We start from the raw sequence: 21,335 nt of genomic DNA, 5'->3' as shown, positions 1-21,335 counted from the left end.
GCTTTTGGTGTAAACCGTTAGAGCTCCACTCTGTCCCCGCGGCTCCCTTCTTGTTCTCCCTGTGCCTCGCTGCCCGGGTCTCCCTCCTTAAAAAGTCATGTAGCACGAGGTGTATATGCACAGGTTGCCCTACATACCGGCCACCGCCAGAGCAAAGTTTCACATAGATTGACATAGAGAGGCCTTGCACCTGCATGAAAACCAAGCCGATCCGTGTTGATTCAATACAGGCAGCTTATTTTTCAATGGAATCCAAGCCTCGAAACATTTTCCAAAAGCTGCTCTCATTTTGAAATGAAAACCAAATGATGTTAATAACAAATGCATCATGCCGGAGGACCCATGATTAATCCATGAACAGCTTCAGTATCACATTTCCAGAACGTTTCGCTAAATGACATGTCTTATAAGTTGTATACATATCGACCTGCAGGCAGAAACTCGCCACCAATTGATCATTTCCCAAATGCCAGTTCTCTAAAAGCGCACAATTAAAAGGTATCCCGACTGGAATGTTGAATGTCACCTGCAGTTTCATCATGGAGGGACACACTCCCACAGCAGTCGGCCATGTTTGAACTGGTCTTTCTGCAAAAAAACTTTACAACACAGCCGTGGGGAAGGGGTGAGGCAATGATGACAACCCCTGTGTTTATTATGCAAAAAGGATTTTTCTTTTTTGCATTTGGCAAAATAAGGTGCATTGCAGCTAAATAAAATCCTGCAATACCTTTGATAATTTTCCAGAATAACAGTGTGTGTGTGTGTGTGTGTGTGTGTGTGTGTGTGTGTGTGTGTGTGTGTGTGTGTGTGTGTGTGTGTGTGAGAAACATCCCTGCAGGCCAGCGGCACGCCTCAGGTCTGCATTTTTACAAACACTCGAAGGTGCAATAACTTCACGGTCCAGATTGTACTAACGACTCCAAACCAATGGCCTCATGTTATCCTTTGGGAGGAGGTGGGGGGGGGGGGGCGCGGCATGGAAAACAGAGCTGCAGCGGTGGGAAACTGCTGAGTGAGAACTTCTCCACATCTCCGAGAGGAAGAGAGGGAGGAGGAGAGAGGGTAGAGAGTGAAGCTGCAGCCGCTACTTCTAATAGGAAACGATGGGGGGGGGGGGGGGGGGGGGGTGTTCTTCGGGGGCCACGTGGGTTTCGACCCGGAGGCCAGTCCAAGTCGTGAGAACCGAGTCCTGTGCCGCGCGCGTCCTCACGTTCCTCACAGCTGCACGTCCACTTTGCGTGGGGAAATGGTCATACCTTCTCGCCAGTGCACGTGGACTATGCAGCCAGTAACCCCCCCCCCAGTGCCCCCCTCCCGCCCTGCTAAAAGTAAGTCTTCCAAGTATGTTTTGGTAAAGATTTCATACGCTGCCCTTCCCTCATTCAAACTCAATTTGAAGTCAAGACAAAAGGCCAACCGGCCCACTCTTGACAACAGGCAGAAGGGAGAGAAAAAAAGATTTGGTGGGATTAATTTAATCCTCCACTTTCCATAAGAGTTCCTTCAGCTTTTCCCAGGAGTGGGCTACTTGGCTAGAAGGTGACTGAAAACACATGGGAACCAATCCAGGTCAGAGAAGTACAGCTCCCTCCCCCACAGTTAACTGCCCATGTGCCCTTGGGCAAAACTGACACCACTTGCCCCCCAAGTTGTAGTGGTTTGATGCTGGACATCTTCCAGGTGCAGATGTGGTTCCAAAAGCAGTAACTCTGCAAAGCCCATAAATCGTCCGGCTCCAACGTATGCTGCTATAGGGATGGAGTTGGACCAGAATTTGGCTTTGACATGTTTTGTCTTTTTTTTACTGACACCGCGTTTCACTATGGATCCATATCATGAGGAACCTACCCAAAAGCGGTTGTTCGCCCCGTTGGTTGGCTGATGTCTATATATTTAGGAGAAGAAAACATCGCATGCACTGCGCTCCAAGCGAAAGAAGGGAAAAGGGGGGGGGGGGGGGGGTTACCTCTGATTTCCACAAGACGTACGCGTGAGAGCTGGACGGCTGCGCTTTCCTCTGAAGCCACCTCCGCGGGGAGAACAGGGTGCCGGTGCTGCCAGACGGCGTCGCCGCTCCGGGTCCCCGCGCCAGAAACGGTAAATCCCCGGCGGTACTCCTCTTGGCACGCTTCACGATGTCGTAGTCAAAGTGGAAGTTGGAGGAGGGCGAAACGTCCAGAGGGATGGAAGGAGAGGAGAGGGACGGGGTTATGGGCTCCTTGAGGGTCGGGATTTTGGTGCGTAAAGTTGGTTTCGCGTCCAGCGCACCTGCGTCCGGAGCCGCCGCGGAAAACTGCGCGCCATCGGTCCCGGCGTCACAGAACCGTATGATAGCGGGGTCCAGGCTGCGCGTTTGGCGCAACCTCCGCTTGGTTATGGCTTTGGAGGCAGGAGAGGAGCAGGAGAAGACGCTGTTGAGAAGTCCTTGAGCGGAAGACATGTCTCCTTGCCTCACATCAGCGCTGCTCGATATGCGTCCTTTTTCTTTGTTTTTTTAAAGAAAGCTCCCAGTACAAGTGAGGGACACGAGTTCACTGTTGTCCCATCCAAGAGGAAGGTCCGAGCGCGAGCAGGCGCAGAGCTGGAATGTGGCGCATCTGGCTGCGGACGCTGGTTGAAGTTGGGAAAGCGCGAGTCTTCTCGCGTTGGTCGTTCCCGAACCAGAGCGGAGTGAGAACGCAGTTTAAGTGTGAGTCTGCGTGTGTGTCAGTGTTCAGAAAACTTGAGGTCAGCTCTTGCATACCACGTGTTTTTGCTTATTAACCAATTCCGTGTCAGCCTGCTATATTAACCGATATGATTAAACTCCACCTCTCTCTGGGCATGTTGACGTGTGGGAGTCAACTGCAGGTCCCCCCCCGGCTCGCTTTTTTCCCTCTGTTGATAAAATGTAAACGCCTTCCAGATGATCCCCTTCGGTGGGCTAATCTCATCCACCGGATTCCATTCAGAAAAGCTTCAGTCCAAAACTCGCATGTGTTTCCTTGGCTGCCTCTTGAAACAAAGAAGCGTGGAAAGTAGGTTACGGTCCCTTGATTAATACGCGCATTCTGAATTGGCCCTTGTGGACAGACAAGATAACGGGGCGGGCGGGAGGACAGATGGGACGTGATTCAGCCAATGATAAAAAAAAAAAAAATGTGCGGAATAATCCTCGTCTCCCATTCATCCACCTCGCCGCCTGGGAACAATAAGTGAGCCACATGGATCAATGGCCATGGTCCTTTCTTTATACACCTGTGCGAGAGGCTGGATTCCAGACGCGTGTTTACACAGATGCTCGCGGAGGAGCTCGGCGATTCAAGTGTGTTGAGGCGGCCTCGGGAGTGTGTGTTTTCTTAAAGGAGAGTGCGAGAGAGAGCGAGAGCAGGAGCATGTGTGGCCCCTGTCTGTGAAAGTATTGGGGGTGATGATAAAAGAGCCCATGAAGCGGGGCCGCATGACGCGCTCACACACACAACGCGGCGTGACACCGATAACAGCTGAGATAGATTGGACGCTTCTAAAAACAGTTCGGCGGTTCGGGGGGTTTATGAGTGCTCTAATGAGGAGGTCATGTTGCACAGATTTAGAGACCCCCGCAGCATCCTTTTACTTTTCACTGTGCCAAAGCAAAAATGAGCATTGATTCTCTCTGTATATTTAAGAGCCAGCAGATTGAATTGAGACATGCTGCGTTTTCTTATTTTAAGTGAATACCAGAACGTTTCCTCCCACTAAGGTATGTGTTTAACACGTATAGGGTGGATTAATACATACATTTAATATGATAGTCAGCTGAGTTGTAATTGAGAGCATTTGAAATGGTCCAATGAATTAGCCGCCGGTTGTTAATCTTTTTTAAATTACGTCCTAGACCGTGAGCGTGCAAAGATAAAGGTAACGTGTGTAGTTAAAAGTGTTGGTGAATCACCGAAGCGATATTTCCACCTATTGGTCAAGCAACACATGAAGACCTGTTTAGGTCTGGGATCTTTGAGAATTTGCTTAAAAATGTAATATTCATGTTGTAACTCACACCGTCCAAACAGACAAATGCTTCCCCGTCAAGACACGTGTTGCTTTGTTGTGTACGTGTGATATATGCAGTAGTTTTCAAATAATTTATGTATTTAATAAAATTTACCAAATGGAACAAAAGCAGTTTGGGGATGAACAACAACCCCCTGTCCATTTATACTTTGGTGTGTCCGTATACTGACACCTGCTGGCCAGTTTCTTAACTTGCACTACTAGTACGGTGTCCGTGTGAGGGTCAGATCAATTTATTGAATTGCGTTTTCTGTGCTAACTTCAGTGCTCGGTGTAATGTCGGAGATAGTTTGAATACCAAAACCATCCACCAATGTAGCATACGCGGTGGATGAAGTTGATCGCATTAATGTATTTATTTGTCGCAGTCTAACCTAATGTACTCACATGTGAATAACTTGACGAACTGTTGGTGGTTTTAAATGAACAGTATAATGTTTAAATTGTGATAATTCAAATGCTGAAATATTCGTAATGTGCAGCCCCAGTGCAGTTGTAGTAAATGTGTATTGCAACAAAAAAAAGAAACTATTCTATCAAATAATTCAAACTAGATTCCACGACTCATGTCTCTTCCCCAGGCTTGATGGGGAAAGTTACTACGAGTCCCTGAAGGCAGCAGGTAGATGCTGCGATTACTCCCGTAATAGCGCCATCGCTCCAAAGTGCAGGGTACGAGACACCTCACGGAACAGCGTGCAGAGAGTAAAGGGTTAAGGAGTTTATAGGGTCCAGATTGATGCCCCCGTTCCCACACGTCGCCATGAACAAATGAATTCGCGGGGAATTAAATACTCATTTCGAAAAGGAGAAAGAGTGCTATGCTTTGAACCCGACCCCACCAAGGCTAAAGTGTTGTATGACGCCAAGGTAGTATTATTTATTCGTGATTTAGCTCCTCGGTATTACGACTTTTGCCAAACAAATACTTTATATTGGAGAAGCAGGCACAGTGAATGTAAAGTGTGAGATGTATAAATCCACCGCGACGAACTCTTAGGCCTGAGAAGAATAGCGCTAACTAATATTCTCGCACAATGCGCGATGATATTATGGACACCCTTTCTCGCGTGGTTTCCGGGTGCGTTCGATTACTTATGTTTCTTCTTGAAGCGCAAGAGTTAACTTCCTTGCAAACCCAACTGTGATGTTTTTGAAGTGGCGTGATAAAGCTTTGCAGCCCGAAAGCGGTTACCGTAACATACACAACACGCTATTTGAACTAGAATACATTTTACACAAGTAGGTTTAGGTACAGCTAGCTGCCTGTCTGTCATTCAAAGTAGTTTATCCAAACACATAATAAACATGCGCACCCACACATCTGCTCTGCTAACTTGGCCAAAACTGACCACCGTAACACTTTTACTGTTGCATTTATTCTCTAGCTATTTTCGTTCTTTATTTGGTAGCAATAAAACGTTGTGAATATGTTTAATGCAGGAAAGTATGATGCGGCCGGGTTGCCGTTTTATTTCCGCTAACGTCACGTGCGCAATGTTGTTTTTACTAGCTAGCCAGTTAGCAAGCTAGCGGTAGTCGAGGTTTGTTTACGTCAACGCATTCTAGCCCGGCTTTTGCTAATCGAGGCAAGCTATTGGTTAGCATTTAGCAAGTAAGACCCTTTTTTTCCAAATACCGTTAGCAATAGAACTGTTTAATGTGCATTTTAGACGTAGGGTGCATTTAGCATCGACACGTTAACGGGAAAGCTTACATGACGCATAACAAGCAATAAGACCAGCGATGCGATGCTCTGTTAATGATTAACGTTAGCTACGTGCATTCTTTAAGCGTCGTTCTTGTGCTAATGTAGAGCCGTTGTTTAGATGCTAATAAGGGACAGTGTTGTGTATATGTAAGGCCAGATTCTTAGGATATTCCGGGCACTATCTAGTCCCTTCCACTCTACAGCAAAATTGCAAATTCGTCACATCATGGCTGGCGAGGTTATAAAGCGTGGAGCTACTCAAAGAGATTGCTAAGGAAAGTCAGTGAGTAAATAGATACACTCCACCTCAGCAGACTCGACCTGACGTCACCTTGCGTATTCAAAGGCACCGACCTTCAAACCATAGAAGCCTCGAGCAAGGAAAACCGTTCCGAATGTTCTCTGTTCAAATCACAGGTCCTTGATGTGTTTATCGGAAAAGACGAACATGGAAGGAGAATCCCAAAGTTCCTGATTCACTTCAACGGTTGGAACAGAAGGTGAGTCCTTATCACCTACCTACCTAAATATATTGTACTCATTGTAGTGTTTATCATTGCAAAATATCATGTTCATCAACTTGTGTAATGATATTAACATGAAACACTGCCTTCAATCCATGCATCTGTGTGATTTTTTTTATATTTTATTTTCTAAATGTGTGTTTGGGTAGCTGGGATCGTTGGGCTGCAGAAGATCATGTCCTAAGGGACTGTGAGGAAAACCGTAGATTGCAGCATAAACTGGCACGCAAAGCTCTAGGTCGCATGTAAGTTCATATTCTGTTCATTCATTCAGCCATGCAGGTAGACACCGTCAAAATGCTAAACCATTCAGTACATTTTCTTGCATGTGAATCACTTGGGTGTCTCCATCAGGCATGGAATGGCCATTGTTACTTTCTTATCAGGCTTGAAAAGTTTTACAGTTGATTTCCAACCTCTCTCTCTCTGAACAAGACATATGTAACTTGAGCCACAAGTCCAATGGACTGCATGTCAATCTCTGTTCTGTGTGCCAAGTGCTTGGGATTTTACCTTTCTGTTAGCTTGGTCCATCTGTAGACAAGACTGATTCAGGTGATGTGCGATTTTGTTTTCTTTCCTGGCGATAGGAAGAAAAAGGGATGGGCCAAGAGGCGGCGCCGTCAGTCTGGTACTAAATCTTCTCTGAAGACTCTCCCCAAGGAGGATGACAGTGATGACGCATGTGAGGAATCCTCCTCTGCCTTTGCTACCTTGCGCCCAGTCTCCCACAGAAGTCGGATTAATCTCTTTACGTCTCTAGGTCTGATTTCGTCTTCAGGGAGCAGTGGCGGGGACGACTCTGAACCGGAATCTTCAAATAGCGGGGAAAGCACTTTCTCTGAGGATATCAACAAAATGGTGAAGGGATCAGCTCAGTTTACATCAAAGTTAATGGCATATATAGATCTGCATTTACTTTGTAGGACTTTTAGCTGATGCTGCTATCTAGACCAACTTGTATCGCTGTAATTGCCACCAGAAAAGTACCTTTATTTTCCTTTGTTCCCCTGTAACACCGGGAGTACGCCTGTGGTCTTGAAGGTCAAACTTATCAGTTTGCCAACACTTGATGGGCCATGCATTTATTTTCAGACCCTGACTTCTTACTCAAATCAAATCCTCCTAGTTTCTATAAACCGTTTACCTGAAGGTTCATATCGTGTCTCTTTCAGAGGGTTGAGCCTGACATTAATGTTAAAAGGGAATGTGAGGAGAAGATTGTCCACGTTGACATTAACATTCCCGATGTCCTTAAGAAGAAACTGGAGGATGACTGCTTTTACATCAACAAGAGGAAGAAGGTACATGCAGTAGATGCTAGACAGTGTTGCACATGTTGTTGAGACACCCATACCGGTACTTCTGGTAGGCGTGGTAAAATATCGAAGCTGGCTTTAATCGAGCTGAATGGGGCTCGCGAATAATTGTCCATGTTTCTCCCTCCCAGCTCGTCATGGTTCCCTGTCAGTCGAATGTCGTGCACATCCTCGAGTCCTACGTCAAGCACTTTGCCATCAACAAAGCGTTCATGGCCAACGAGAGGTACCGCCGTCAGCAGAGCACCACGCAGAGCAGCAGCCCACAGCCGGTCCCCCCGGAGAAGAGGTCAGTCCGCGCACGCTTTGAACAGGGATATGCTTTGTCCCTAAGCTAACATTCTGTTATGGCAACAATGAAATATTGTTTCCGTTTCCCCCCCTCCCCAATTTACATTCATTATGGTCCCCCATGTTGATCTTCACGCCTGACCCAGCCGCGATGGCGTGATCACAAACTAATCCTTGAATTTCCTTTTCTTCTAAGTGAGGAGTTGTGTAAGGAGATGGTGGACGGGCTGAGGATCACGTTTGACTTCACCTTACCCATGATCCTCCTCTACCCCTGTGAACAAGCCCAGTTCAAAAAGGTCAGCTCTTCCAGGCTTTTCCTGGCCGCCAACGAGAGCTCCCCCTGCTCCAGCAGGTGAGTTGTGCTCAGATGATTCGGGCCGCTGCCGCTTGGCTTCAGAGACCACTGCTCGGCTGGGACGCCATTGAGCTCCACAATTTATGCCGTGAGCCTTTCTCTCTCCCGTTGTGTCCGAAGCGCCCAGCGAGAGCGCAGCCCGAGCCCGTTGGGACACAACCCGCCCACGCCCCAGTCCACAGACAGCCAACCAGCACTCAGCGACATCTCTGGGACCACGCCCACCGCCACAGCCCCGACCCCGAAGCGCCGGCGTCACCCCGACATGGACTGCATCTCATTTCAGTCCCAGTCCCTCCGGCGCTCCACCAGGAACACATCTGGAGGGGACCGGCCAGCCGAAGGCAGCAGTGGAGGTAATCGTCCTTCTTACCAACATTCAAAGAGATTACAACCCACTCCAGGACCTTGAGATGCTTCTTACAGAGCCACTCTTTAGTTGCCCTGGCCGTGGGAAAACCTGCAAAGCCTTGTTCTCCCCGCTGTATGTGTGATACGTATTTTTATGTTTTGTAAAGCATATTGTGACAATAATTTCTGTTTCCCGTGTGTGTGATGGTCCAGGTGGAGGCAGTGCTACAGCGTCGCCGCAGCTCAAGCGCCGTTTGGTCGACACCTCCTCTCAGCCAAAGTTTTTCCTCAACCTCGAGAGAAGTAAGATGACATGATTGTCAATATAATGCATTACATTTAACATTCAATATAAAACGGCTAGTGACGACTTTTTCTCTTTGTCATAACTTCTTTCTCCCAGTAGATGGCGGCGTCCTTCCTGTTTCTTTTTACATGTACCCCCTTTCTAGTACCCTAAGACCTACACTTTCCTCACAAGATCTTTGTGCTTTCACAATCTTTTTTTTGTGCTCACATTCATTTTTGCTGTTTATTTTTGTTAATTGTTGCTGTTTATTTTTGTTATTTTATACCAGCAGCGATGAGCGACACAACTCGAAGCGTGTCTGTAAACTCGTAGTTGTTCTTCTCTGTTCCTCTTTAACCAGAAACCCCAGTGCACAGTGGCTCATCTTCCCCGTTGCCCTTGACGCCCAGCAAAGAGCGAAGCGGTCCTTTCTATGGCCTCGAGAGCCGGAGAAACAATGAACTTAATGAGGTGATGAAAGAGTGTGTGTGTGTGTGAGCGAGAGCGAGAGTATAAACTACTATCTGGATGTGAAACAATTTCATGCTCAAGGTGCTTTAGGATAGCTACTCAAATGGCCTCCTTGATTGCAAGGAGAGACGTTAAGCAACTGTTTGATCATTTTTTCATTCGGGCCCATGGCTTTGTCGTTTCAATTTAAATTAGTGAAAACCTTGCAGTTTCTGCTAAAAGCGTTTTCCTTTTAATCCGTCAACCAGGTCCTAAGTTGGAAGCTGACTCCCGATAACTACCCTCTGCACGACCAGCCTCCTCCACCCTCCTACCTGTACGGATCACAGCACCTCCTGCGGCTTTTTGGTTGGTGTCTCGTATCATGTGGCTCACACTGGTACTCCTTCCTTTATGTGATTCCAGCGGGCTGACTGTGGTGAAGCTGGTGATGCATGTCCCTTTCCACGTGATGTTTTTGGATGCATTCTCGTCCTTTTTTTGTGCAATTTATTCATATTCTATCTTTTGCTGCCATTTCTTCCTTCCAGTGAAGCTTCCTGAGATCCTGGGGAAAATGCAGATCCCAGAGAGGAACCTCCGTGCCTTGGTCAAGCATTTGGAACTCTTTCTTAGGTAAGTTTGTAGGTTCAAATCAAACAGTTAAGTGCTTTAGTAAGCTAGAGAGGGACAGATTTAGTTTAAATGCGTTGAAGAGCTTTAGCATGTGTTTCAAGCTTCTTTACACTGCAGATGGGGGAAGTACCGATCTTTGGGTCCGTCAGGCCCAGAGTCTAAGCGTTCCCCCACAGAAACATTCAGGAATAATATTGACATCTCACCTGCTTCTTAAAAAACAAAAAGGAACTGGGGTCTCAAGTCCGGTACAATTTTCATGAAGGAGGAATCGTTAGCAAGATGACGAGATGCATTCAATTAATGGGACATACAATATAAAGCACTTTGACTTAAAATGAGGCTCGGTAATAACCTGCACGGTCCATTAACCACGGTTTGACCTGGCTAAGCACCAACGCTCTATAGCGACCGCCAGCGCCGAGCTGTGAAAAGTTACTAATTTCTCACGCAATCTGGATCACTCTTGACAAAAACCTAATGTAGTATTTGGGAGCCTGCTTCACAGAGGTGTAGAAAAGGCAAGATATTAAAAGATGAAGGACAGCAATAGAAAATTAAAGACAATTTGGGATTATCTGGAAATTATTACAGTACCAAATTCCCAGAAATGTAAGTAAGCAAGTAAGAGTAAGTAACTGAGAACACGATGGGACGGGGGAGGAGGGGTGGAGGGAGAAAGAGCATGTGCTAGAGGGAGGGAGATGAGTGGGCGTTACACAAGCGCGAGACTCTAATCTTTAAATCCTCCCCAGCGATCTTCAGTTCAGCCGGTCCCGAACCTGAGGGATTTAGGTCTTCTCGTTCTCTTAATCAAACGCTGGCAGTTCTGTCTTCCGCCACCGGGCTGTGCTGTGGAGCGGCACCTGAACTCAGGGACAAACCTGAGTCTGAGAGCCAGAATTACCTCCATGCCAGTACTCTACCAAAAAAGAAAAAGTGTATATAAATAAATCAAGTCGAGTCCAGCACTCAGCGCCACACAAGTCACGAGGCGGTCCTCTGAAAATAGCTCGAGCTGCCATTCAGCGTCCCTCTGCGGGACGAGTGGTGTGATGGCGGCGTTCAGTGGCACATGCGATGCGCAGATTTTTTTTTTTCTTCCACAGCAGGGGCCGTAAAGGGCCGTTTGTCAACGCGGTGCCGTGACACTCTACGCCAAATAGAATGCCAATACCTCATTTTCAGCAGCATTAGCGGTTTCCCATGACAACGCACATATTGCAGCGTCATCTGGGGGGGGGGGGGGTTGGAGTAAAAGGTCCTTTTAATCTACTCCGGTGGCACTGGACTGCAAATCCCTGGTGCGTCTCCTCGCGCCGAATGTTTTTCCGCAAGACGGCCCCGACAATAACGTGCATGAGGAGGGAAGTGCTTAAAAGTAAATTACTTCAGCGGTTTCAATCTCCTCTCCAGCTCTGCGATAAACTATTAAGTCGCTAAGACAGGATTCCTAGTGTCCAATACAGAAAATACTGACGTGCTCACTTTATATTTTCACCGTGTGGGAGACTGCAGGACGCTGGACACAAACCCACATTCACGTGTCTTTTGGGAAAAGGCCTTGATGCCTTTTACTCTGAAAACCAGCAGATTGTGCAGACCGGACAAAAAAAAAAAAGAACTGATTGATGTCGCAGCGACCGAAGTGCAGTGCATTCTGGGATTTGGCCACAGTTGATCTCTCACTCTCCCTTTCTCCGCAAGAATGATTATGATTGAGTGTGTGTGTGTGTGTGTGTGTGTGTTTGCGCACACGTTATTCAGATTTACAATGTGTTTGCCGAAAGCGGCTTGCCTTGTGCTATTACTGATCAAACAGCAATAAAGATTAGCACAAGCCTGCACTGGCACCACCCCCCCCCCCACTACTTCACCTCCCAAAAAATAAGAAATAAAAATCTGTTCAATAAAAACGCATAGATGCCTCTGAATGAACGTCATTACATCAACCTTTCAATCTGGGGAATTGGGCCTAGATGAGCTTTTCTTCTTGCTCTCCTTGGACTTATTCCCCAGAGGAGGGGGGCGGTACAGGCATGTTTCCTTTGCGGTCCCGTCAGGTTGCCCTGCGTTCTTAAATTCTCCTCTGATGAGGATAATTTGTTTGCATTGAGATTAGGAAGGCCGGTGGAGCTAAGATGAGATGGCAAGATTTAGAGGGATTTGGCCGAGTAGCAGATACTAAGAAGATTCCGGATTAGTTTTCCCCGCTACTGATTAGATGGGAACAGGGGCGGGGGGGGATCTTTTGGTCTTCCTTCTCTGACTGCTTGTCACTCGTTCTCATGTTTGCTCTTCCGCCGGAGCAATTGGCTCTCTGCTGGTGATTGTATAGGATGGATGGGGAGGGAGGGTGGGGGGCTTTATGTCTAACATGTTTACCCCCAGGCGGAGGGCAAGAGTTTATGGATTTATCTAGAATGAGCCAGGGATATCTAGGAACACCAGAAGTGCGAGTGAACCGGGCCGTGTCGCTTGAAAGTGCTTTGGTTCTTCTCTTTCTCGGCGCCATGTAAGCAAATGTGTCACGGGACCAGCGGCTTGTTTTTGAGAAGGAAACAACAAGGGCTCTCGAAGCCATCTCACCCAATTTCCCTCCCTTGTACTCCCTTTCCCGTCTTCTTTCTCTCTCTCTCTCAGGTTTATGGCTGAGTTCCACGAGGACTTTTTCCCTGAGTCGGCGTATGTGTCTGCATCCGAGGCCCACTACAGCATGAAACAGCCAAGGCCGATTTATTGAAGGAGACGCCGGCCGTTTGTGTTTTCTCTCCCTTTAGCTCACCCCGTTTAGCTCGTCCCCACCGGGCCTGCCTGCGCTCGTGTGCGCCGAGGAATAAAGAAGGTCGTTTTCACCTCTGTCCCGCTTTGCTCGTTTCAAACTGTCTGTCATGTAAAGGCCGCTTTGCTTCAGTGTGCAGATCCAAGGCCCGTGGAGCGTTGGCCCGAGCTCTCGTCTCAAATATAGCAGCTTTGGGTCGCCCGGCTGTGGAAGCAGGCACACCGGTGTCACCTGCTCAGACTTTCCTGCTCTTTATGGCCAGCGTGCTCTGCTCTTGTTTCGTAGCGACTCCCTGTCAGCGCCTTCCGGGATCCCCATCCGGGCTTCTAATGCACCCACTGTGTAAAATAGTTCTTCCCGGGGACCCCTGTGTAGTATTCCACGTGAGATTCCACCATTGTCCTTCGTCTGTCCAGCTTCATTTTGTCCTGTGTCTCGCTGTGTTTTTTCCTTTTTTACTCAATATCCTGTTAGCAAGTGTTGCTTTTCGTACAGAGAGCGGTGTCATAACCTCTGATCTTTATTTTAATACACAGCTAAAATTCCGATGCCGTTAGTATTTGCAAATATTAACGATAGCTGCGTGCAAACTTAATTAATCGAGTACCAGAGAGATTGGACAATCAGTTGACTGGATCAAAACAACTTGAGCATATATGTATGTGCAACCTAACGACTGAACTTTCTATTAGTAATATTCATTTAAACAAACATTTGGAATGTGAATACAGATGTAGATACTTGTCCAGTTTGCTATTTATTTTTTCTTTGCACACCACTGGATCACCCCACCACTCATGTTTGGTCAATTGGTTCTCCAATATGTGACAAGACTTACTGTTTATAAGTCTTTCCGTCCCGCGTAAAAGACTCTACTGTTGTGTTTATTCACTGTTCTGTTCAATAAAAAGAAAACGTCTGTGCATGCCTATGTTTCTCCGGCTGGTTTTAGGGAGGCCGAGCGTAACCCCTCGATGTGCTTATATCTGTGAGAAAATCTGCCCCACGTTTCATTTTTGAAAAAGAATCTGCCAAAGCGCTGCTCCATTAAAAGTTGGAGCTACTTTGACCTTCCACGTCCCCCCGCGCTCTAGCTGATTAAACAAAACTAAACCCTGGAAGTGTTTCGGGACCATAACTTGACATTTTCATTCCGCCTTCCTTGTTAACACGGCTCCTCTGTTTGTCGCCGAGTTACTTAAGGGCAAACCTCAATGTATCTAGTGGTTCTCCTTTAAAGGGACTTTGCACTGCTTTGGAAGCAATAAACAAAAAAGAAATGTCTGTTAAGACCAGACAGGTCTGTCGCTGTGTGATGCGGCTCCAGTTCCCCCGGCGAGCGTTGGTGATGGAGTTGGAGTTTTGACCTAATCGATGTCCTCTGAAGATGGATGGGAGTCGTCTTGTGCTTGTTGCTCTAATGGGAGGTGGACGTTTGATGCTTTTGTTCTGAAACAGGCACCATTGGAAATGATCATATAAAGTGTTTTATATTGACCGGTGTAACTTGTGTAGCCCGGCCATCGAGAGAATTCCTCTTGACGTTCATAAAAAATGTATTTCTCTGGGTTGCATTAGTTTAACTGAGCACGAAGCTTTGAGGTAAAGAGGTAGCAGCGGTCCTAAATCTCAAACATAAAGCACTTGTCATCACCCTGCATATCAACAAGGATCATATTAAATTATGACCAAATTCAATTTGTTTTTGGAGAATGGAATGTAGTCCGTAATATTTGTCAAATATAGGATCTGCGATAAATATATGCTCTTGCATGCGCGAGGTGCAAGCTCAAGATTGTGTGACATCAACCAGCCGCCACTGATTTAGACCCAAAGCAACGGCCTTTTTTTTTTTTTTACCTAACCATGTAGTTTTATTCAATAAACCACATTAAGTATATCAAATTGTGCAAGTACATTACAAGTCTGATATGTTTGCCGAGCTTCTGCTGCTGTTGACCCAAAGGTGAACACCCCGAATCCTGTCATCTGTACCACGATCCCGTATCTGTACTGCCTGCAGAACCACACTCTTCACTCTTTTCCAGCGTACCTCTGGGAGGCCGGCTTACCTGATTTCCCCCGTTTCGGGGGCCCTTATAGGCTTTAGTGGTGAGCCATAATTGTATTTGGACCGGCTCAGACTTCTTGTAATAAACTGCTCTTCGCTGCAACCCAAGACGGCACTCTCCTTCCTGCTGCTATCATGTAGCCACAGAAACCACCGGTACAACCCGCTCCGTGCGTCTCCCATCGATTTCCTGCCACGATCCGCTTACCACATGATTCAATTGTTGTGTGGAGGAGGGGGGGTGGAGGTGAAATGGGATGCGAGCCATCACCTCGTAAGTGCTGCTGCTGCTGCGCGCCTTTCACCTGATTTCCCTTTTGTGCTCACCTCGGCTCCCACGTGCAGCCTTTGGGGTCCTATCTTCCTAATCACAATCTGCCGTACTCTTTAGTCCTTGAGTACTCCCCCCCCTTCCACATCCATAACGCCATCTCTTGTGCGTCTCCCTCTGATTGGTCTCTTTGTCTCTCCGTTTCCTCTCGTCACTCTCTTCAGAACTCTTCTGGGGCGGACGTGAAGAGAGTGAGCAGACGTATCTCCTTCCATTCCAGTGTCTCACGTTAAAGTGTTTTGAGCTCCCGTCCTTTTTAAGTCCATCCTTGGCTTTTGCTCCATCAAGACATTGTTTGACGCATTGATCTCCTAAGTCTCCATCACGTTAATCTTTCCTTCTCCAGCAGTTTTGTCCTCTCAGTTTTCCTTCCCCGCGCCATGGACGTAGGACATGGATTGCGTGAGGAGAGGGTGGACACCAGCTCCTCTGACTGTTCTTGGACATCGTGTGACCTGAGCACTGACCTCACGTCAGTCAGCTCTGACCAAGTCTCGACCCCCGGCGGCCCGAACACCTTCGAGGAGCAGGAGCACCACCACCCCCAAAAGAAGTCCTCCTCCGTCAAGGTGTCTTCTGAGGCGCGGAACAGGCCGGTTGCATGGAGGGAGACGTCTTTCCTCGGGAGTGATGAGTAAGCCCGTTGTTTTAATAAGTGACTTGGTTATTGGTGTTACATTCAAACTAAAACTATTCTCCAAGATTTACGGAGGTGATCAATACGTTTTAAACCCGCCAATGCAATCACGCACTTCAGCACTTTCTTTTGAGCTCGGGATGTGGTCGCAGTGACTCGACTCGAGTGTTCACCATCTTTACCCGGACGGATTCAGCTTGTGCTGTTATTTTATCGTTTCCTCTCTGTTGCTGGGTTTCCAACGTTAAAATGGAATTTCTGAATAGAAAGTTCAAATGTCGGGCGGCTCTTCTTTCAGGTGTGGAGAGAAACATATTGTTGCGGTGACTCTCGATAACGCCCATGTTCTATGTCCAGTAAGACGAAATACGTTAAAGGATATACTACACAATATTTACAGTATTTTGTCTGCTTCGTTTTGGAACAAACTCAATAGTCACAGCACTTTTTCCTCCTGCTTCCAGTGTCTATGCTAAGCTAAGCTAATGGCCGCCACTGACCGGCCCCTCTTTCTCTGCCTCCTTCAGGTCTCCTCCTCCTCCTCCTCGCATTTGCGCGCTCTCCTCACAGCCGCTCATCTCTGCCTCAACCGTTAATGTTCTTCTGCCGTATTTAAAGTCTAAAAAGGTTATGGCGGTCAGCGCGCTAAAGCCCTATTGGCCGGCACATTTAGGGGAGCTTAGCGGTGATTGGGCCATCTGGGACAAGACCGGCTGGCCCACGGGGCAATGACTACTGAGGCCATAATATTATACTCATTTCTTAACGTTACTGTTCCACTGACTTACTGCTTTTGCCACTTTTGTAAATAAAAGCGGGGGGGATAAAAAGAGGCGGACCTGGGAACCACAGTGTGAGCTACAAAGTCAGGAAAGAGGAATAAAACTAGATTCATCACTTTATCCCAGCATCCCTCTTCTGGACCCTTTCCCCCAGATTCACACCTTTCGTCATTTCTCTTCAGTATCTTTTTCCACTTTATTTCTACAATTTTCTTCGGGGTCTCCATTCGTCACCCCACCCGCACAGACCCAAACGTCAAGTGATTTTGCAGCAAATTGTGGTCATTGTTGTGGTTGGAGGCTGCCCCTCTGCTGGTGGCAGCCCGGAGCATCGGCACACAGTCGGGCAGAGAGGCGCAGCACGATGGCACGCAGAGCCATGAGGTAGGATGAGGTTTATCTTCTTTTTTCTCGGGTCTCGTTTCCAGATCACCGGATGATTCAATTCATTCTTTCGTTTCGTGTCATGTTTTAGGTTCACGTATCCAATCGACTATTGCACCGTCTCTATATTGCAGTGCGCTGTGTGCCTCGTTTCATCCGAGGCAGAGGCTGCAAATGTTTGGGTCGTCTGCGGCGTTCTGGGAGGAGCTCCGTTTCTATCGCGCCAGGCAGGCGCTGATTGTGGCAGACGGACCTTTTCACAGTCGGTTGGAGGCCCTCTGAGCCGAAACCTCCCACTTATCTTCCCCGCGTTAAACTGCATTTTCTACTTCTCCCCAGCTCTGTGGTTTGGACACAACGTTTGAGCGGATTTGAAGTCGTGCTTTGGTGATCAGCCTGAAGGATGGCCGCCGCCTAAACCCACATACGGCGTCTTTCCCAGGCAGGATTTATTCAATAGACACGATTCACATAGTTTATATTTACATTTAGCAGAGCTTGTGTTTTCAGCTGGTCCGTCTGCCGCCGCCGGAAACTGGGCGGCCCGCCGGATGACTTCGCACTTCTGACAATTACAGGAAGGTCCCCATGCATGCGCCGTCGCTTGTGCTTCTTTGACATCGATCCGTTTTTCCGCTTTAGATCAAAGTGGGCGGTATCTGGCCCAAACCTGAAATGAGTTTGACACCCCTGACCCGATTTTCTTGATTCTTATATTTGACACAAATGTCCAACTGAACTGATTAGATTGGTACGGTCAAAGTTCACTGGGACATGCCAAAAAATGTTTATTCATCAATGAAGTGATGACATTTTGGACAGATGTGACGTACGCTGCCTCGTAACTGGCTGACGGAAGGATACAGACGGTTATTCCAGTTTAGTTTGTTCTTTAGATTCAGCAAAGATGAGCTCATATGTGTAATTGAAACCCAACAAAACACTACTTAAAGATACTACTTAAAGTTAAGGCTTTCTATAATAACAGTGGATAAACCAATTGCACATCGGCTTGCCAGTGCCAAACAACCAAGAGACAAATTTAGCAATTGGTTGGTGAGAACTGCGGAACATTTAGGAGCTACAGAGAAAGAAAGGAGATTTCTCTCGGGAGTTGGTCCACAGTAAATCAGGCCGGTTAGTGGAATAAATACTGCACACAAACACAGCTGCGGTGTCGCTTTTCATGGTTCAAAGAATTACTGTATGGTTACGCCATCACCATGGCTGCACGGTAGCCTCGTTAATCCATGTATGGACTTGGCCGAAAAATGTATATTGACTGATTGGTCTGAGTGGAAGCAGCCCAAACACAACGCAGAGGAAAAGTAATGAGGTGTAAAAGGAAAGCATGTATTTTACTGCAACCCAGTGCCAATATGTCTAAATCGCTCCAGTCTTGTCTGCTCCGCATTCCGCATTTCGAGCGCGACCTGTCGACCTTTAATTGAGTCGTGTCACCAAATGAAAAAAAAAGAAAATGACATAACGCATGCGAGATTCATTCAAAATTAGAGCAGCGCTGCCTCCGTTTTTTGATGAAATGTTGACCTTTGAGCAGTAATTGGACGGGGAGGAACGCTGTCTACTCTCGGCGTAATTGGCACGATGTGGAGAAACTTTTCAGAGGCAGCAGGTTTTCTGCCCCGGTCAACCGGCGGCCCGGGTCAGTTAATTCCCCGTCTATTAATACTGATAGGGGAGCAGGGGTAATTAAAGAGAGGATGAATCTCTATTCTCTTTTTAATGAAACAGTAAGGCCTTTTGGCTCTCGGGAATGAGCCGTCTGTTCCATCCAATCCACCAGCTGTGAATGAGATGGGAGCGATACAAATGATAGGAAACGATGACGTGTTATTGCTTTTGTTCTGAGTTGGGATGACGTCGCATTTTGCCGATCAAAGTCCCTGCACTTGAAACGGATCATATTTTTTTTATTTTACACAAATGAGTCACCCCGAGGATCCTCCTCCCTCCCTTTATCCTTATATTCCCACCTCCTTTTCAGCTCAACCCCCACTCTCCCACCTCACTCCATCCTCTGCCCTCCCACAATACATCAGGTAAATAAAATAAGAGCGTGAAATTGTCACATAAGAGCATAAAATAATTTGATATAAAATAGAGTAAGTGGATAAAAAAAATAATTGCCTTTTTCTTTGGAGACTCTTTGGCTTGCTTTTCCCAGTAAACACACACACGGTTACATAAAGTCGGCAAAGCCTCCAGATGGACACGAGGTAGGTGCAGATATTTGGCCAGGAGTAGCATAACATGCGTGCAGCAAAAGAACACGCACACACAAACACACAAAGCTGTGTATGTGTCTCTTTATGGCGGTTGGGAGCTTATTCTCATTTTTTATCTCCATACAACGCTGTTTTAATCTTCATTGTCACCTTAACTTCACCTTAATTCAAAAACGTTTATTTACGATCGGGGTGGATATGTATCGCAATTATAAATGAAATTATAGAAGTAATTTGTAAAACTCATGAGAGAGTTAAAGATGAGAAAAAGGAAAGAAATAGGTGTGTAGCTGAGGTCACACAAACACAATATATCCTTTCAGCAGATGATTCATTCTTAACATGATTTTTTAAAATTGTCTATATTTTGCTGTATTCGGAGTTAGACACACAGGGGTCAAGAGCGTGTACCATCCCAAAGTCACGTCCCGGTAGACATATTTATAGATGCCTACTTGGCCCAGCGTCAGTGCCAGGTGGCATCTCAGTAGCAAATGGAGCCGGCCTCCTCCGAACTGGAATGTGCAGAGCGTGCATTATATCATGGCGCCCCTGTGAAACTGTTCCCCCTTTAGCATTTGGTAACACAAATAAACTGCAATATACAGAGGCGGGATTCGGCTGTCAAAACAATAATACTCTCGCCCGCAAACCGGGCGACGCCAGAGGACATGCGGTCGTAAATCTGAGTGGGGGGGGGTTCACACAGGCGGCACTTTCCACCGGCTGGCTCGGCGCGTTGAGTGTCGATTGTAGCTACTTGGTTTGATCCAAACAGGGCTCTCTATCACAGGTGTTGTATTCAATTAGGTCGAAAAAGGCCTCTCGCAGGCTGATCCGGCATCTCACTGTGGTAGAATATGTCCCTTGCGACTTCTTCCCGAGCGATGGGTGCCGCTCACTGTTTGTACGGGACACCGAGGGCCCGGAGGCTTTTCAGCTGTAACACAACGAGAAAACATCCTGACTGAAGTTAATTAGATCCCCGGCTGCTCTTTTGATCACGTTTTAAAATGTCCATTCGCTTCTGTCTTTTCAAGCCACGCCCTGAAATCTCCCACCACCCGCCGGTCAGCGTTGAGTGCACGGTCGGCCATTTGTCAGTCTGTGTTCCTCACTCTGAGGCCGAGAGAGAAAATAGGGAGGGTGCCTCCTTCTTCCGTTGTGCATACGTTGTATTGTTTGTGTTAATCTCTCTCTGCCCAGTGGACGCCCAGGGACACGGCTGACCTCCGCCTGCTCCGACAGGAGGGAGGTTGTCCCAGGCATTGATTCCTGTCCCGACACACACGCATACAGGAACACACTCCCTCGCTGTGTGGCGTTGGGGTTTAAGAGTTGGCTTGAGGCATCTTTGTGTCTGAGGGAACAGACTCGCACACATGCTCGTTGTAAGTACAGCTGCTGATGTCTGTGCTTAGTAGCAGCTCTGGAGTTGGCACACATCTGTTCATGCATTGATCCGCCTGCTCTGCGAACAAGCTGTGTGTGTGTGTGTGTGTGTGTGTGTGTGTGTGTGTGTGTGCGTGTGCGCGAGTGTGCCAGACACACTGTATTTCACACATCTTGTCATCCCGCGGATGATGTCGTGTGGGGGAGGTTTTTCCCACCATGTCCCTCGCACTCGCACACCGCATGACACTCTACTGCATGCATGCATGTGTGTGCCGGTGTCTGTGCGTATATGCCTGTGTGTGTCTGTGTGTGTGTGTGTGTGAGAGTGAGTGAATGGAGTTTATCCCTGCTGGCCCAGATGCCCCGGCTAAATCCATCACCAGCGGTGCTGCACAGCGGTGCTAAGCTGGAACATTTGGCACCAAGCTAGGAATGAAAAAAAAGAACTCAAACACACACACACACACACACACACACTGAGAGAATTGAGTTTGGGGATTTTTTTTTTTTTTTTCAAGAGATTCAGAGGAAGTGGATTTTTTTATTTTTTTTTGTGGAGTTGGAGTCAGGGACCGGGACGGGAGCTGCTTCTCCGACGCTCTGAGCCTTCTGGTGGTGGTGGGGCCGGGGGCGTCCATCCCACTCTCTCCACCCGCTCGCTCCCTCATCAGTTCGGGCCGGCCGACAGGATGGAGCCGTGCGACGACGAACTGGGGACGTTGACCGCTTTCCAGTAAGTT

General features: G+C 47.4%; 3 protein-coding genes across 21 annotated transcripts in view; 2 read left to right on the top strand and 1 right to left on the bottom strand.

Moving 5' to 3' along the window:
* LOC120828759 (rho GTPase-activating protein 6) overlaps nucleotides 1–2,593 on the bottom strand; it is a 45,462-nt gene extending 42,869 nt beyond the window's left edge. The window contains exon 1 of one of the 2 annotated variants that reach the window (XM_040192320.2): nucleotides 1,970–2,593. In XM_040192320.2, the coding sequence (XP_040048254.2) occupies nucleotides 1,970–2,443 (474 nt within the window). In that variant the 5' untranslated portion in view covers nucleotides 2,444–2,593. The remainder of the gene's footprint in view (nucleotides 1–1,969) is intronic. The other variant, XM_078098210.1, reaches the window with a different exon arrangement.
* LOC120828782 (MSL complex subunit 3) lies at nucleotides 1,980–13,673 on the top strand. 15 transcript variants are annotated; one of them, XM_078098215.1, is made up of 14 exons: nucleotides 1,980–2,100; nucleotides 6,164–6,246; nucleotides 6,420–6,515; nucleotides 6,861–6,955; nucleotides 7,034–7,131; nucleotides 7,446–7,574; nucleotides 7,721–7,878; nucleotides 8,077–8,235; nucleotides 8,359–8,594; nucleotides 8,803–8,892; nucleotides 9,240–9,349; nucleotides 9,598–9,697; nucleotides 9,880–9,964; nucleotides 12,608–13,673. In XM_078098215.1, coding segments are annotated over exons 3-14 (1,362 nt in total). In that variant the 5' UTR covers nucleotides 1,980–2,100; nucleotides 6,164–6,246; nucleotides 6,420–6,513; the 3' UTR covers nucleotides 12,708–13,673. The 15 variants fall into 15 exon arrangements, with proteins under 15 accessions (XP_077954341.1, XP_077954346.1, XP_077954349.1 ...); XM_078098220.1 differs by having other exon boundaries at nucleotides 2,019–2,100; nucleotides 7,052–7,131; XM_078098219.1 differs by lacking the exon at nucleotides 1,980–2,100 and adding an exon at nucleotides 2,225–2,692 and having other exon boundaries at nucleotides 7,052–7,131.
* Nucleotides 13,674–15,307: 1,634 nt separating this feature from the next.
* The window catches only part of LOC120828751 (FERM and PDZ domain-containing protein 4-like), a 46,173-nt gene continuing 40,145 nt past the window's right edge, over nucleotides 15,308–21,335 (top strand). For 3 of the 4 annotated variants that reach the window (XM_078098205.1, XM_078098209.1, XM_040192306.2), the window contains exon 1: nucleotides 15,308–15,782. In XM_078098205.1, coding sequence (XP_077954331.1) covers nucleotides 15,529–15,782 — 254 coding nt within the window. In that variant the 5' untranslated portion in view covers nucleotides 15,308–15,528. Of the gene's footprint in view, nucleotides 15,783–21,114; nucleotides 21,329–21,335 lie in introns of those variants that run through there. The other variant, XM_078098208.1, reaches the window with a different exon arrangement.

The sequence above is a fragment of the Gasterosteus aculeatus genome, chromosome 1, assembly GCF_964276395.1.
Source record: "Gasterosteus aculeatus chromosome 1, fGasAcu3.hap1.1, whole genome shotgun sequence".
Classification (NCBI taxonomy): Eukaryota; Metazoa; Chordata; class Actinopteri; order Perciformes; family Gasterosteidae; genus Gasterosteus; species Gasterosteus aculeatus.
Note: the sequence above shows the minus strand (reverse complement) of the source record. Positions and strands in the feature narration are given on the sequence as shown.